General features: G+C 38.8%; 2 protein-coding genes across 3 annotated transcripts; one reads left to right on the plus strand and one right to left on the minus strand.

Moving 5' to 3' along the window:
- Positions 1-939: 939 nt before the first annotated feature.
- Positions 940-3943, plus strand: LOC127374316 (uncharacterized). The gene is made up of 6 exons (XM_051419494.1): positions 940-1107; positions 1227-1532; positions 1692-2030; positions 2187-2312; positions 2459-2499; positions 2579-3943. Exons 1-6 carry the CDS (start codon positions 1026-1028, stop codon positions 2714-2716), a joined length of 1032 nt encoding a protein of 343 aa, XP_051275454.1. The 5' UTR covers positions 940-1025; the 3' UTR covers positions 2717-3943.
- LOC127374300 (uncharacterized) lies at positions 3343-9415 on the minus strand. 2 transcript variants are annotated; one of them, XM_051419467.1, is made up of 7 exons: positions 9341-9415; positions 8822-9166; positions 8372-8719; positions 7749-7862; positions 7438-7502; positions 4925-4984; positions 4488-4602 (listed from the first exon to the last, which is right to left on the minus strand). In XM_051419467.1, the coding sequence occupies exons 1-6, from the start codon at positions 9381-9383 to the stop codon at positions 4967-4969; spliced, it is 933 nt and encodes a 310-aa protein (XP_051275427.1). In that variant the 5' UTR covers positions 9384-9415; the 3' UTR covers positions 4488-4602; positions 4925-4966. The 2 variants fall into 2 exon arrangements, with proteins under 2 accessions (XP_051275426.1, XP_051275427.1); XM_051419466.1 differs by lacking the exon at positions 4925-4984 and having other exon boundaries at positions 3343-4602.
- Positions 9416-18048: the final 8633 nt, after the last annotated feature.

Consider the following 18048-nt stretch of genomic DNA (forward strand, 5'->3'; position numbering starts at 1 on the left):
CCAGAACAGAGCCATACCACCAAATGTAAAATTCTGCTTGGGATATAAGTTATTTTGACAAAAGTGGTCCTGACTGAACTAAGGTTTAGTGCAAGTCCCTGGAAGTTGTGTGCCATTCATGTACCATGGTGAAAATAAATGTAGCTTGCATCCCATCACAGTCCAAACATTCATTTTTGCCTTTATAAAAACTTTAACACACACAATAATTCCTTAATCCATACCTGAGCAGTGTTACCCAGTGCAGATATTATACAGCAATGTAATTAAAAGAAATTGTCAATTGATGTAATTTGAGCTTTGCAGAATCCAATATGAAGTCTTTAGTATAGGTAATACTGACCAATCTGGAGAGGGAATGATTACATTAGTAAAATATGTGGAAACAACACAGCATGACACCTGCTATTCTAGTAGTTCTGAAAACTAGGTTTCGAAGAACTAATACATTTTGTATTATCCAGCTGAATCAATGGTCATATTTGTGTGTGCCTTCAACAGCTTCGAGAACATTTTCAGATACACCGAAAAACCGAAAGACCAAATATTTCGGAAATATAAATAAATAGTTGTAAAAATTAGTGTTGGAGATTAGTTCACATCAAGATGAGAAGTGTAATCAGGGCCACAGGAGGAGAAATATTATTTCAATTAAATTCAAAGAGGTCGTACTGACATGGGAAGTAAACATTTACATTGCCAAAGCAATTGTAAAATATATGTTTATACAGATTAGTAAATAATAATAATTTACATTGAAATTAAATGAAAATAGACTTATAGTCAAAAAACACAAATACAAAACTCTCCTGCTGATGTTCATCGCAGGGGAGATATTAACACCCACCATGAATAATGAAAGAAAGGCTTGTTGTTGTTGTTTCATGTGTTTACGTTGGAAAGATGGTTGATATTATTTCCACTGTGGTTGCACAGCGAAACAACAACATAACAAGAGGCCAATCAGATTGCTCTGTAATTGTTCCCTCCCACTTGAAATAATTATTAAAGTGAATCTTTTTCAAATGCACTTTAACAGCAGTCTCAAGTGGAATAACCAGAAAATGCTGATTCTACTGTATTTGGGGCTGATGCTCAGAGTGGGGCGTAAGTATGTGTAGAAATGTCAGATTTAGTCCAGATTTACATTTACAGTATTTTCATCCTCTTACGAGAGGGCATACATTATTCTTACTCTGTTGTTAATTTAAGATATCGCTTTTCAGGATGCACAGATTATCAGCTCTTTGAGACAAAGATTGTTGGTGTTGGAGATGACCTGAAACTAACATGTCCCCGCGAATCTTCTTCAACCTCCTTTTGGATCAGACTTGTTTCTGGAAACCTTCCCGAAGTCTTAGGAAGAACATTTAAAACTGAGAGTGCTGATCCTAGCATTACAGTCTCAGGAGAAGCTGGAACATTTGTTCTGCAGATTAAAAACGTAAAGCGAAGTGATACTGGAATTTACGTCTGTTTTAAAACACAACAAAAGTGGATAGTTTTAAAAACTGTGGACCTGAGAGTTGAAGGTAATTACAAATTATTTTTAAATATTCATTATGATTTCCATTGTTTCTATAACTTAATTTCTATAGCTTACTTGCCTAATTCATTAAGAAACAACTTTATTTGAAAATGTATGTCAGTCATATCTGTTTTTTGTTTTTGATTTGTTTTCAATTTCCCAGGACCAGAATCTGATATCACTGCAGTCCCTCCATCTGATCCAGTCCGTCCAAGAGACTCTGCGACTCTTCAGTGTTCAGTCCTCTCTGACTGTGAGAATCAAACATGTCCAGGAGATCTCAGTATGTGCTGTTTCAGAATTGGATCAAATGAATCTCATCCAAGTTTGAATTATACTCAACAAAACAGTGCGGAAGAATATGAAAACAACCCTGACGGACTCTCAACAAAGAAATGTATCTTCAAGAACGTCAGCTCCTCTGATCCTGGGACTTATTACTGCGCTGTGGCCACATGTGAGGAGATATTTTGTAGAAACAGGTCAAAACCCGACCCTGAAGGTAACTGCATCATTTTTCTACATAATGAGGAAATTATTTGGAAATCAGGTAGAATCCATTAAGGTAAACTACGAAGAATAATTGTTCTTAAATAAGTTTATGATGATTTTACTAATAATTTATTTTAATTATTTGTTCTTTTTCAATCTTTTTCAGCAGTCAACGTGTGGGATTCTCAGAGGGCCAATACAATTTTGCTTCTGCTGTGTGCTGTTTTGGCTATAAGTCTGATTGTTGGCGCTTTCCTCATTTTTTCAATAAAGGCTTTTGATTGTTGCAATGGTAAGGGAATGTTACTTATACCTTGTTCTTCTTGGGAATAGCTAACGTCACTGAATTCACATAGTGCTGAGTATATTTTAATCTACAGAACCATTCCTCTTTAATTTAGTGAAATTCACTGAATCCCATTTTTCATTGGTTAACAGGCACTTTAAACACTGGTGGACAACAAAATCAGCATTTAAGGGTAAGATTAACTGTCCTCCTCTTTTTAAATGCATTCATCATGATAGTCATCTTTAAAAATGTTCCATGTATTTTCTCAGACGCATGAGGACACACGGGTATATTCTGCTGTCGTCTTTACCGTAATGAAAACTGGCAGTGGCGGAAGAGGGACTGAGAAGCAGCAGAGAGAGAAAGGATCTACGCTGAGGGCTACTGAGGCTTTTGGGTTGAATTAGCAAATCAGTAAATTCCACTTAAAACTGTTTGTGTGAACTAGATTATTATAAATCATTTGACCCGTCCTGCTTTTGATCTGACCACTTCACCTGTGATCGTACCTTTAAGCTTTATATTTTTCATACCTGAGTGAATGATAATCAGAATTCAGACAACAGAAGAATCAACTAGTGCAACTGTGTTGAATATGGCCATAATTCCATATTTCCAAGTGAACAGTGTGCCTGATCATTAACACATATATAAACATTAGTCATTTTATATTTAACCTCATTTGACGTTGTCCACATTCTGATGATGCTCATTTAAAGTTAATGACTCTCCATCGGAGGGGAAACGTACGTAGTTACAGTTTAACAATAAGAATGTGAGTGACATAAACTTTTTGTATCATCAAGACAGGAAAACATTATTTTCAGGCTGGTGTGTCAGTATAAGCAACTGTAGCTGCAGCTTATGTACAATAAATATTGATTATCTATTGCCAAACACTTTGTAAAAAACTTTACAGCATCTCGAGGCTTGTGTGCAGTTTTCTTTTTGAATATTTCATGTCAACATTTCAATTTGCTATAAAAGACCAACTGAAATCACATTTAGTAATCTCTTTTTGTAGTCAAAAATCAAGTAAACGTGTTAATAGTTTTTTATTATTAAAAGAAAGAAAGGAAGTAGAAAAATGAAGAAAGGAAATATCAGTTAGAGGGGCTACAATGGGAGGATCTCCATCAATGGATACTTAACAATGTTCTGCCTTTTCTGATTTTTTTCTCAAAGACAGCGGGAAAGGTGATTTATGTATGCTATATAGCACTGCAATTGAATTTCAGTTGGGCTTATATAGTCTACATTTTCCGGTCATTTTCACGTTTTTTTTCATGCTTACTTTATTGTATAGTATTTCACCTTTGTACTTTTATTTACTTTGATTTCACTTGTCTCATTGTTTCCACTGATACCTAACATTTGTGTCATTGTTTACAAATTCCGAACATTTATAGTTTCTGTGATGATTAGTAAAATTCAGTGGAAGAAAACTACTGTAGTCAGAATGAAAGGCCACAACAATCATATCACTCTATGTCAGCAGTCATTTTGTCACTTAAACGTCATTGTCACAACAGGAGCCTCATTGTTGCCCTATCAGTTAACCTCTGTTCATCGGCTGTGGTGTGGTGTGCTGATTACATCCTGTGTGCTTCACAATAAATGGTTTTTAATATGAAGGCAGTGGTGAGCATTTACTGTGGTTATCAATATTGGCCGCTTTGGGTATCGATTCTAATAGATTCTTATTGTTAGCTAGAACCCGGGACGCAAAACTGCATGGTATGACGTATGGCCATTGTAAGTAAATGTCTGAAGTACAATATTCCTTTTTCCTTCTCGTTGTTGTTGAAAACAATTCACGTCGATTTAACAGGCCTGCTGTGTGTAACTGTCTTTTAGCATATTGTGTCAGTTTCATGTGAACATGTCTAAAAGCTAAATTCTTCTCAATGGATTTACCCTTTAATAGACAGATTTTATTCACAGTGATTGAAGATGCTGTTTTTTCCCCCACAAATTAAATTTTTGATGTCAACAAAACAACAAAACTGACATCTATGCCATGCAAAACAACTGAAAAACAAACCTGTCCAACAAAATCAACCCACTTTTCCGAACATATGAACAACTGCTTCTTGTCGCTCAAAGCTGAGGCCCTTTGAAGGGACTTGGGGAGCAATTCATAGGCCTATAGAGGGGGATGCTACTGGTTATGGTTATCTGCTCTAACAACAGAGTACACACACTCTTGTGGCGACTCTCTCTTGTTCTTTCCTCTTTTCATTTTCCTTGCAGAGAAGTCCAGTGCTGCATAGTTCGCTGCCACTTCATCATCCTGAAAAAAATTATATTTGTGTGTTAATGACAAATTCAGCATCCAGCTGCATTGTGTTCTTCACATATGCAGGTCACTTGCAGTACTTTAAGGGACATTGTGTAGTGTTTTAAGTATTTTATTAGCTAAAATCAATGTCTTCATTCATAAATGTGTCCTCATTGGTGTAAAATTACCTCTGCCAATGATCTGACTTATCCTCGTAAGCGAAGAATTTCTTATCTGTATATACATTGGACGGGCAAGTCCATGGAGGCTTCCATGTCGTTCCGCCATTTTGAAAAACTATAATCGCCGAGAGGGACATAAAGCACTAGCCTACCTGTCGCACTAATCCACACCGCGTTTTCGTTCGGAGCCAGTGTCATGTGACTGAAACCAGCTATAACAGAGAAGGAGATCAGTGAGAGGCGCTTGTCACTGCCTGGCACATTTGAAAGTCTGCACTGCACTTTAGTTCATAATGGAGGATCATACTTATGCCGAGCCACAGGAGAAGGAATCCTTGTCGCCAAAAAAGCGAAAAAAGGGAATTAAAAAGGCAACGTGACCGGCGAATTCAAAAAACTAGTGTAAACATCAGGGTAGCTTTTCCCAGGTGGAAAGAGCTAATGAAGGAGAAAGACTTTCAAAGGGACGCTGAAGTTGCCTGCTTTCTCCTCGACAGGTAGGCTTCTTGATACATAACGGCTACCGTAGTTGCAATACGCATTTGAAAACGCGAGGCACTAGAGAACACTATTCGTTTGAATGGCAAAATCCAATTTCACCGCTAGATGGGAGAAATTCCTACACAATGTCCCTTTAAATATGACAACTTTGTGTTGCTCCCATACTTGTCTACCATCAGTCATTTTAGGGCAGACCCATTCAGAACGAGCCTCTCCTTCATTTTCTTGGTTAACAGGCTGACCAGTAGTGCTCGATTATTTTGATTCGATTATTCTTTGGAAAAACAACACAAAGGTCTGAACTATTCAAATACCTGATTTACTGAATAGGCTACATGACATAATTATGGTTATACTGACCAAAGGATGCAACTTGCTCTGACATGCTACGGTCAGTACATCATTTCCAGTTGCCATGTTTGCTGCTGTAGCTCAACCTAGTTCATTTAGTTGTATTCGTCCTTACAGCAGATAATTACCCACTTTATATTTAAACACTAGTTCTGCTGAAGTAGTGTTGCCACCCGTACCATATAATACAGGATCGTCATGTATTTTAATGCACACCCCACTCTAATGTATACAACATGTTTTCACCTGTTTTGTACTGTGTTTAAAGCCCTTATGTACAGTCAGTGAATTAGTCATTATCATTCTCCAGATACACACATCAACAGTTCTCTGAGGATGTCAGCAGAAGACCTGAAGAAGCTGAGAATAATTGATGCAACTGTTTCTCACTCTACTGACTCTTTATTTCCTTTACAGTCATGTTAAGAGGAGCAGAGGACTTTTAAATGAATGCATGAAACGTGCTTGGTGTATAAAATGTCACCAGAATGCAGGAAATGAAGTGTCTGACACTCAAAATATCATGGCGAAGGACCGCTAGGCCTAAACCCCCTGCCTAATTTCTGTCCCCCACGGCATGAGGCCGCTCCCAAGGTGTCCCTTATTTTTCCAAGCTGAAGGTGGCAACCATATGCTCAAGCACTCATAGCTCTCTCCTTTTAACAACACTAGTCCCACAGTTGTTTACATGCTATTTAGTTGTGCTAGCTACGGTACTTAGCTTAACAGTTTAGCAGTTAGCTATGACTTTCTCTCCCTGTCACTCTGTTGTCTGTTGCTGATGTTTAGCTATTCCTCTGCCTCATTAGTGATAATGGTTCTGTACTGTAATAAATGTACCATAGAAGCTAAATCGTTAGCTGCTTTATTTATTTTGGAGCTTTTGTTATGATTTAGTGTTATTGAATTATTTCCAAATGGGGCTTTTTAAATTGCTTAGAATGCAAATCACTCTCTCTGTGGCCAAGTTGGGTTGCAAACTTTCTGCCATCATTACCACACAGTTGTTGTCGACTTATTTGCGTGTTTCAGCTTGACCTACATTTCATTTGAGAATGACACCAATCTGCCATGCAGACAGGAGTCACACCACAGACAGTGGTGCTGCTTTTTTCCCTCCACATTCGAATATCTACTTTGTTTTGTCATTTTTATTCAAATTTAGAATATTTGTTGCCAGCCCTAGTGACCAATCCACCATCTAATATAAAACTGGTTGCCTGAAAAAGAGTGAAAGTGACACCAGCAACTGTCTGAAAAGTTTGGAGCTAAAAAAAAAAACAAACACTATGTGGACACAGACCCTTAAATGTCAGTAAAGCCAATCTCATAGAAAGCTGCATGTTTGCTTATTTTGTCTGTCAGTAGTGTTATCATAAAATGTTATCGACAGCTTTGGTACTGCTGGTCAACGTAGTAATTTGGAAGTGAACCATGAAATTTTACACTCGTGCTATTATTAACAGAAACAGAAGAATATGTTAATGACACTATATCTATACTATAGTATAGGTGATCACAAAGAGGGCGGGAATCTCTCTCTCTCTCTCTCTCCCCAATTTTGCCATATTGGAATGAGTGTAACAAAGACAAAATTGCCAAAGCAAGAAATTATAGAGTAAAAAGAAAGAAAAAAAATCATTAGAATTCACAAAATCAAGAACTCTCTCTATCTCCCTTGGCTACTTGCTAGGATGGCAGTGGATCATCTCTGGCAGTGGCAGACGTGACTGCACAAGAACGAGACACAGCTGGATGCTGTGTTCACTGGCTGTAAAGGAAGGCATGTATGATTTATTTAAAGCATATTTACCAAATCATTTGATTGATCCATAGTTGACTTGCCATGTCTGGGATGATGGGCTCCATTCTTTGTTCCTGTTAAACGTAGAGCCGTCAAATAGATAGCTGTCATATCAGTTTTTCCATCACATTATTGTGTTGTGCAGGAACACGGGTAAATATTTTATTTAATATGTACACAATAAATATGTATCAAGATATAGAAGTAATAGTTTTAAATAAAGTATGGCAATCTTGTAAAATGTTGGCGGGAGTAATCAGTGTTGGATCACAAGCATAACTTATGATCCATAATTTAAAATCCATGTATGATCAACCTACCTTTGCAATGTTCACAAACTCTTCGCTTTACGTAGAAAGTAAGGACGACAATCACGGTCGCACAGCAGGCCAACAGCACTCCAAGCACAAGGACAACTGGGTCTAATTCTGGTCCTGGAATCAGAAACATTTTCAGAGACACTCCGCACTGTGTTTGTATTGATTAAAGTCGTGATCATTTTACTACTGGAAACACAGAGGCATTAAGAAAACCGATAAAGTTGCATCAAAAGGCTTTTTTAGGTTAGGGCCAAATGCCAAAATATTTTTGTTCCTTTTTGTGTGTTTATTTGAGTTTTTTCCATCAACAAATTACTTTCTTTGTCAATAGTACAGTATTTCAACTGCTTTCTTCCTACAACCTCCTGTGGAGGAGGACACATTTTAGAAAGCAAAATAAGAGCAATTTAATAAAAGTAATTTAACCTAACCCTAACCTTTTATATAACCTTAACTTTGTCAAACATGTTTTTGCATAAGAACTTAGACAATGGAATACATTTTAAATTAAGTTAAAACCTGATTTTAATTCTCTTAAACCTCAGAGAAATCAACAGACTAATGTAATCAGGGTAAATCTATTATTTTCTGCTAGGTAAATGCATATAGAGGAAAAGACATACTTTTAGTTTCCACTTGAGTTCCTTTAGAAAACAGGATCTCTCCACATGAGACCACAGCACAGTAGTAAGTCCCAGTATCAGAGGAGTTTCTTATGGTTTTGGACAGACTGTAGACACAGCTCCTTTCCTCTTGTTCATCACTGCTGTTCTTGTGAGTGTAAATGACGTCTGGATGAGATTGTCCTGATCCAGCTTTGAACCAGTACACATTGTGTTTACGTGGACACTGGACTCTGGTTTCTTTTTTCCTGAGGAGAAGTGAACACTGGAGAGTCACTGAGTGTCCCGGCTGGACTGATGCTGTCTCTGGATGTTGCTTCACATTCACAGATTTCTGCTGATTACGATCTGTGTGATTCAGTGAAAAACAATATGAAAGGAATTAACAATCTGTTATTTGTACGACATAGGGATAATTTATATAAGCACAAACACTGACAGATATTGTACCATTCACAGCCAAGAAGATGCCGTTAACAAAACTCTGTGAGTACGGCGATCCATTTTGACAGAAGTATGTTGCTTCATCTTCTTTGGTGACATTTCTGATTGTAAGAAAGTAGTGAGTGTCCACTTTGGTCACTGTGAAACGTGAGTCTGTAAATGGTTCGCTGAATGTTATTTTGCCAAGTATAACAGCAGCGACTGTTTGGACCATATATCCAACAGACTGCCTGTACCAGTGAAAAAATTTGCTTTGATTCTCAGAGGCTGGACATTGAAAAGTAGTAATCCCACCAAGTTCAACCACAGTCAAAGAGATCTGCTGAGGAACCTCTGCAGTGTGAATCAGATCTGAAGAAAAGAGACAATGAATAGCAAAGTTACAAAACAGGAGAACAAATTCAATGAAAGATCCACTTACTGGGCCTTGTCTAATGTATATAAATATGTTTTACACGTACAGTTTAGTCAAAACAGTAGCTTGCAGTAGTATTTTTTCTCACTCTAGTTAAGAATTGCACTTACACACTGCACAGAGAAGAATCAAAGCAGCCAGTCTTGCCATCATTGTGGTACAGCAGTGTTGTCTTGCGCAACTGATGTCTTCTCAGCGAAATGGAAGGTTTAGTCACAAGGTGAACAAAGTAAAAATCATTCTGATTGGCTGAAATGTAGAAAATGTACTTCCCCTGAATTTAGCAAACACTATCTATTTTCATGACATATTTTCAATGCAACAAGAATTATATACAGTTTCTTTTTCCAAAGCAATCTAGTCTATTCTGACTGAATTCCGACTGAGGTTGAGATACAACACTTACAACACCTCCTTTGAGTCTGAAATTTACAGTTTTTGTTGTTAGCTTAGTTTAGCGCAAACAGTGGAAGTCTTCTAAAACCTTTAAAGCTGTTTTATTTACACAAATGCACATTTTTGTACTATTTTATTTAGTGTTAGGAACAATACATGTATTGTACCAGATGTAGCCAAAAATGAATTTTTATGTGCAGTCACTCAGCTTGTGATGCGCTGGTTACGGAGATGAAAGATCAGTAGCAGTAAATCAAATATTTACAATCAACAATCAGCAACCACCCCGAAACAAACAACAGAAGAATCATACTAAATTCCCACTAGGTAGCACTTGTACAGACAATCCATCTGTACAAGAAACTGCAGTACCAATGCTGACTCAATGACTAAGGACCTGACTGTCCTTCAACCATGTTTTCAAACTAACTTTAAAATGTCTATATATAGATACTTAAATGGTAAATGGTAAATGGACCTGTACTTGTATAGCGCCTTTCTAGTCTTCCGACCACTCAAAGCGCTTTTACACTACGTGCCACATTCACCCTTTCACACACATTCACTCAGATGATGGCAAAGTCCATAAAACAGAAACTAATGCATTCATACGCATTCACACCGATGCTGTGCATCGGGAGCAATTCGGAGTTCAGTATCTTACTCAAGGATACTTCGACATGTGGGACCAGGAGCCGGGGATTGAACCCACAACCTTCCGATTAAGGAACGACCTGCTTCTGAGCCACAGGCCTTAACACAGTGGGGACGAGATGAGTAGACAACATGAAAATGCGAATGCGATTAAAATAAAATTTGCATTAGAATAAATTAAATCCACACACACTTAAAGTGGACCAAGCAGGAGAGGGAGGCAGCTTTCAGAGCTCCCAGGGGTCCCGGGGGTCACACTGCAACACCAAAAGGCGAATAGAGGGGTCGCATTCGCCGGGTTCCTTTATAAATTTGTTAATTGGCTTTGTTGTGTGCGTCTCCCTCCTTTTGTCATGGCCGTATGGCCCAGTTTGTGACACAAGTCACAGACTTGACATCACTGACATTGTGTAATTTATGTATTGTACTTTTTTAAACTCAAACCATGATCTTTCATTAAACCTAACCAAGAAGTTTTGGTGGCCAACCCTAACCAACCTGCAACCACCTGTATAAGCTGGTGCAGGACAAAGCTTTGGTATTTGTTGACCTAGCATGAGAACGGGTTTCTCCAGCCTTGCCTTCAACTCCTTAACAATTTGAGTACCAAATGAAGCATAGACAACTACTCTTGTCATTTTATTAAACGAATTGTCCTCTAATACAAAGACCACCACAGTCCAAAACTAAAGCACATGAAATCGTATAAAAGTGTATATTTTCTTTGGTAGTCCCCTTTACTGATCACTAGATGGCTGTTGATTGAAGAGATCCCGTCATGTGACCATGAAGCTTTACAAGACTGCTGAAAGCAGAAGTAATTTATTTTGGTTAGCAGATAAATTAATTTAGTTTGCTCATTTTTGCTCAGTTCATCCCCGTGAAAGAGAAAACATGTAAACAAGACCTTTCTGAAGCTGTTGAAAGCTTTATTTCTCTTCCCATAAGTATTTTCTTCTACCCTAAGTCTTTGTGCTATGCTGCTAAACACATTCTGCAAAGGGATTCAATTGACATGATTTGCCAAAAAAAAGGCAATGATACTTGGTATTCATATATAAACTGAAAACTAGATGCTTTATAAAAGTGGAGAAGAAAGAAACTGGAACACTCACATAGGTTGTATATAAACCCTGCTTACAATCTGCTCATGTAGAATATTGCTGATGGTGAAAGCTGAGAATACTGGGCCCTAATTGATCTTCTAGACATTTGATATTTTTAAAAATATAACATTGTATCAATGACATGCCATCCACATGTAAGCTTATTGCAAATTTTGACCCAATTTCAAATAATTAATCAAAAGAATGCAATTTAATGCAAATTAATGTTTTTTTTTCCATCAAGTACCACTGTGACTATTTATGTGTTGTTTAATCAGTGTTTTTAGTTTTTTTTAATTTTCCTCCTCTTGCATCTTTTTAGGATTCACTTCCTGTCCCGTTTTGATTGTCTGCCCCACACTGATTATTTTCAGCTGTCACTTGTAATTTAGTCTGTGTTCCCTTGTTTCTGTGTCAGTTCATCATGGTTACTTTGTTTCTGGTTGCTTCGTGCTTTTGTTGCCTTGTTGGATCGCTTGCCTGGACCATTGTAAGTTTTGTAACTTGTCTACCTGCCTGCCTGCCCAAACGCTCAATTTATATGAAACCACAGAAGTCACCAAGTCTTGCATTTGTTCTTAAGGCTGCTGGTCTATGCTTTGATGGTCCTGTAGGGCCTGCCAGAGGTGACCAGGCTGACAAGAATCCTTTAGGATGTTTTTGGCTCTGCTTAGGCAGTGGGAGCTAGGAGTATTGATGACCTGCAAAGCTGTGCTGGTTAGCAGCTGGCGTACCACACTGAGATACAGTACAATAGTAAATTATCTGCGGAGGATCGGTTGAAGGCCAACACTTTTTCCTGCGCACTCCCAGTAAGTGTAATCACTGTGCCTCCTTACCAATTACAGTGGTAAGTTCCCTACAGATGTGTGTTCCCATGTATTTGAAATGGGAACCCTTTCCACACAGTCCCAGTTAATATGGAGTGTAGAGTGTAGAAATTAACAATAAGTTCCTTTTATTTTGTGGTGTTAAGGTTGTGTGCTGAACACCACACCACAGTTTCTGGACCTAATCTTTGTAGGCTAACTTGTTTCTCTCTAAGATGAACCCAACTACAGTGGTGTCATCTGTGAATTTGATGATGGTTGGCTGGCTTTTTGGGGACAGGGAAGATGGTGGTTGACTTTAGGCAGGGTGGGATGGTGACATTGTTAGGGAAAGATTAAAGATCTTATGGTGCTATCCATTTGTCTCGTAAATCCCCCGCCCGAGTTGCTCTGCCGCGAGAACGTGACGTAATTGCCTGGCTTGTACCACTTAAAACGTTCCATTTGTCTTTGGGCATTACGAGTCGGACACCAGTGCAGCAGCTGCTTGTTATTGTTTGTGGCTCATCTAAACAAGCTCAATGTGAAATAATAACATGTTTTTCTACAGAAACACTAACATTTCAAGTAATTCTGTTATTTCAAGTCTCACATTTCAATAATATTTTGCCATTTTCGCCTATTTCAATTTCAACAAGTGCTGTGGCGTTTGTCTCGAGCCACCAGGGGCAGTGGCAGGCTAGTGTTATTGTTAGCTACATTAGCCTATTTAGCAAACCAGCTTGAAAACAAAACTTTACATTGTATTGCACGCACAGCAACACCGTGCAATGCATAAATTGGTGACCGGACTAAAGCAGCAATGTAAAGAAGTGTGTAGGAGACTGTATTGGGCCTTTTTACCTCAAAGCGAGAAAAGACACAGTTCAGTTCTCCTGCTAGCATGACGTTGGTGTTGACCATTACAGGGTTGTGCTGTATTCCCTGCCACACCCCCTTTGGGTTCTTGTCTGTGAGGTAGTCCTTGAGTTTCCTCTAATACTTGGCATTTTTGATTCCTCTCCTGAGGTTTGCTTTACTGAACCCTCTCACTTGACTTAAAGGCAGTGTCATGGTCTCTAAGAAGTGCCTGGAATAAGCTTGTCATCCAGGGTTTCTGTTTGGGAAAGACAGGGACATTTTTTATCAATTTGGCTCTCGTAACAGGTAGAAGGTAAATTCACCATTCATTCACTGATGGTAGAGGCTGCCATACAAGGTGCCAACTGGTCATGCTGTAGGAGGAGCCAGGGATCAAACCACTGACTTTCTGATTAGTGGATTCTGACCTTCTGATTAGTTGATGAGCTACTCAACCTCGAGCCACAGCCATCCCATGGTCCACATGTAACTGATACAGCAGTACCACTCGGCCCTTCAGAGCTTTGTATTGACTTTCAGCTCATTGTTCAGCTATCCACCGCAACTTCACTAGTTTGGGTCACTCTCACTACTTTTGACTTCAGCAGGCAGCGGTTTTCAATGATAAAGCTCTAAAGCCCACTCTAGACTTTCTGCTCAGCTCCAAATGGCAGACAGGCAATGTTAGCAACTAGTTCAGGCCTGGCCAACCCGCGGCTCCCGAGCCGCATGCGTCTCTTTGCCTAGTTTCATGCGGCTCTTACGTTCATATCGAATTTTGTGTTGTGTGTAGCCCCTTTTACACTGCCCAAAAAAACCTATGTAAACCCGCTAACACCCGATATTAATCGGCTTCACCTCCGGTTGGCAATGATGTGAATGTTACACCCGGGTGAACCCGCTAATTTGCGCCATGACAGATGCAAAGAAAGCCTTGACTCCTCCGTCGGTAACTGCTGTTCCCTCGCCAGCTGTACTAAGCAAACAGCCAGATATGCAACACTGGTTGAAAACCTGCACGAAAGCTTTGTGACCCGGTTCCATGATCTACATCTGAAAAGGCCACGGATCACGTTCCTCGTCGACCCTTTTAATGCGGAGATGGACTGTTTGAAATCCCTGCTAGTCACAGATGAGGCTGCAGCTGAGTTGGAGATGATCGGTCTTTGTGAGGAGGACCAACTGAAACCGGCTTTAAGGGAAGGGACCATTGAGTTCTGGAAAAGTGTGCCAATGGAAAAATACCCCAATGTCAAACGGGCTGCGCTCAAGATGCTGTCAATGTTTGGGTCAACATACGTCTGCGAGTCTCTGTTTTATATCCTGAAACATGTAAAATCAAAGCATCGATCTGTTCTGACTGACACATGTGAAAGAATTGCTTCGAGTGGCAATAACGGAATACAAGCCGGATTTGAAGAGGCAAGGAATGCCAGAAGTCCCACTAAGCAAAATGCATAGTAAGAGAAAAACGCTATTGTAAATTGTTATATTTTTGTTTGTGAACTGAGAGTTTGTGTGTGTGAAACATTGCACACAATGTTCATTGTTGAAAATGACTGGTCTGTGGTCTTAGTACTGTAGGAGTCCATTTCTGTCATTTTCATGTTTGTGTGTGACATTTACAGTAAATCCGGCTGAACAGAGGTCTGTGTGTGTGTGTGAGAGAGAGAGAGAGAGAGAGAGAGAGAACGGGGGGGCGGGGGAAGGGATGGGGGGATGTTCATGTAAAAAATGTGGCTCTTAGTCTCTGACTGGTTGGCCACCCCTGAACTAATTTGTGAACATAGTGGAGCATTTAGCAGCTGGAGCCAGATCTCCCTCAGGAGTTTGGTATATATAATATTGGACATATATTAGTCAGGTGACTCCAAGTGAATGATAATGTTGCTCCATAACTGCTGAATGGATAAAAGTCTTAATTAATATAAATGAAATAATTTAGATTCAATTTAATGGATCCAACCACAAGAACTAAACTAAGATTCAATATATCTGCTGTCGAGATGTAGGCCTAGTTGGACCCAAATGTGTCAACTGGTAAAGCCTGTTAAGTAGAGACACTGCATTGTGTGCATATACTACAAGTTGTCTTTACTGTACATTGGAGAAACAATTCCAGTTGGAATAGGGCTTGAGGCCCCAAAATATTTGGAAATCAGAGAAAACAATAGTTAACACTATGTTTTTGAGGGTTGTGTGTGGAGAGAGGCTAGCAGAACAACAGCCAGTTATTTTGACAGTGAACCGTTGTCTGTATATTTGTCCACAACTTCCTACAACTATAGAAGGAAACAAAGCTAATAAAAGCAGATAGAAGCTTTGTATGTTGCACATTCACTCATTCTGTAAGGAATCTATAAATATACTTTATAAGCTTGTATGCATTAAACTACTCAAAGTTTACTGAAACTTCAGTCTCACAGAACTTTGTCATCTACGTGTCTTTCTTGAGAACAACAAGCAAAGCCACATGCAACAGCTACACTGACTAACAGGCTGTGGTGGGCCATTTCTCTGCACTTTGACCAACCATCAAAGTTGTTTACTCAGAGCAGAACTGACAATGGTCTTCAACAGGATGTGTGATGAGGGTGAAGTTGCAAGGAAGAAAAAGCTACAAGACACATTAGAAAGGTAGTTCTACTTTAAACAGCTAATCTGATTCTGTTGTATATGCTTGAATATGTTTACCAGTAAACTTGAATTATTAAAATATTCACTGTTTTGACAATCCTCGAAAATGAGAAACATTTTAAAAGGCTGCAAATCCACAAGTTCAGTTAGATAGACACACTCAAGGTTACACTGACACCTATCATTTACAGTGGGGTCTGGATTCAAAGCCACTACCTTAGCTTTCCTGCTTTAATATCCAAGTAGTCAGATGTTTTGTTATTGGCTGGTTTTGGGAATATTTTCCTCTGATGTTTTAGAGAAGTAGAGAAGAAGAGGGCTGACTTGTACGTATCTAAGAGAGATAACATGCATTTAGAGCAGTGCATTGCTCTATGTAGTCCAGTTCTATTTAGTTCTGTTATATTAGGATGTAATTGCTATGCGCACCAGAGTTGGCCTTAACAAGGCTACCAAAGCTTTTTGCATTTAGTAAGGCAAAGTTAAGATGATGTTTTTAACTTAACTGATCTGGGTGTGGCTAGTGAATGTATACCACTCCCCACTTTTTCAGAAACTACCAATGAAAAGCACCAAACCGCATTGATGTGCAATGAAAAAGTGTAATGACATAGGGTGACTGAGCAGGCATGTTTCCAACCGCCCTCGCACCCTTTAACTCCTATAGAGTGTTGTGCTCTTAAAAAAAACAGCGCCTTGTTGAGAAAGTAAAATAGCGGCAAGACTAAAATAGAGAGCGAAACAGGAAGAAAAGACCCTGTTGTATTCACAGCTTATCTTGAGAGCCAAACCACAACAATGCATCATTTTCCATGCCTAATTTGTTTCAACAGGCTGTAGCGAGTAGAAAGTACAAAGCAGGACACAAAGTACATAAAAGTATTTATCACAGACCTTTTATTGTTAATCAGATTTTACAGTTATAACTCCTTCTAAATACACCTTTCTGTATATTTTAATGTACCTATGCACAAAGGAAATGGAGACAATATTTTTTCAGGGAATTGCTGATTTAACTTTCTGGTAATGTTTTGTTGCCAGTCTGGTGTTATACTGCAGAGCGTTAGATTGTCAGGTATTACTGTCCCTACTATCATTGAAAGGTTCAACACTGTACAAATGTTGATCCAACATTTCTTAATGTTACTGCAGTTACCTTAAAGCAGAGCTCTCAAACTCAAATTGGCTTGTGGCCACTGCTGGTATTGTCATCTCATAGGAGATCCATTTCAGTGTACAGTGCTACAAGAAAGCACAATATTCTGAAAACATTACTAACAATCCGTTTGCATGCATTTGCAGGGACCTTTGACCTGTGGCCATTATTTTGCATCAAATGAGGGGACAAAAATCAGAATTGTGTTTTTATGTTTGTTGTTCATGTAAGGGTAGTTTAAATTGATATGAAACAAACAAAAAAAAAATTGGATTATATTGTATTTTATATATCATGCAGGGCTGGAAATGGCCCCCAGGCTGGAGGCTGGGGATCCCTGCCTTAAAGCAAGTAAAAAGCCTCTTTTAAAATATATAAAACTCAAATTTTCTCATTGGGGTTACAACTGTAAGTTGATGTACGCTCATTGACTGCACGCCTGGTCACACACAATGTTGTATTCCAGCTAAACAGTACCCTAAAATATCTTTCTGAAACAGTTTTAAGTGAGAAATGATCAACGGAACGTGGCTTTGTTGTCTATTTTACTCTAACCTGGACCATAACTTACTAAATGAACATCATAGTATATTGAAGATGTGAAACTAGCAACTGAGACCCTAAACTCCCCCTGCTGGCCTTTACATAGAATGCAGGTTTTAAGACACTCCAGCGTTGGCTTTACTTTTCAGACCCGGAAGCTCTGTCCATTATATATACTGTCAATGGGGGCACCTGGAATTGCAGATCCTTCTCTGGTTAACTCTGTGTTCCATTTTGACAAATGGCAGTTAAGATTTCTGGCCATAGTCCCCGTTAGTTTGGTTATGCACTTACTTTATTTTTTAGCATCACCAGCAGGTTGGCATGTCTCAACAACTGTCAGGATTGGCATGAAATATGGTAAACACGTTCATGTCCCCTCAAGATGAATTGCAATAACTGATGATCACCCTGACTTTTCATCTAGTGCTAATACTTTGTCCATTACTTTGGTTAATGACCAAATACCTGCAAAACCTAGAATCACCCTTAGCTGTAGTTTGTTATTAATGCTAATTAGAAAATGTTAGCATCCTAACTTGCTAAATTACAGTAATATGTTGAAGATGGTAAACATTATAGCTTCTTTACATCAAAATAATAGCGTGCCCAACAGATTGTTTGTTTACAAAATCTCCCCTAAAAAGGCCTTCTGT

The sequence above is a fragment of the Dicentrarchus labrax genome, unplaced genomic scaffold (assembly GCF_905237075.1).
Source record: "Dicentrarchus labrax unplaced genomic scaffold, dlabrax2021, whole genome shotgun sequence".
Lineage (NCBI taxonomy): Eukaryota > Metazoa > Chordata > Actinopteri > Moronidae > Dicentrarchus > Dicentrarchus labrax.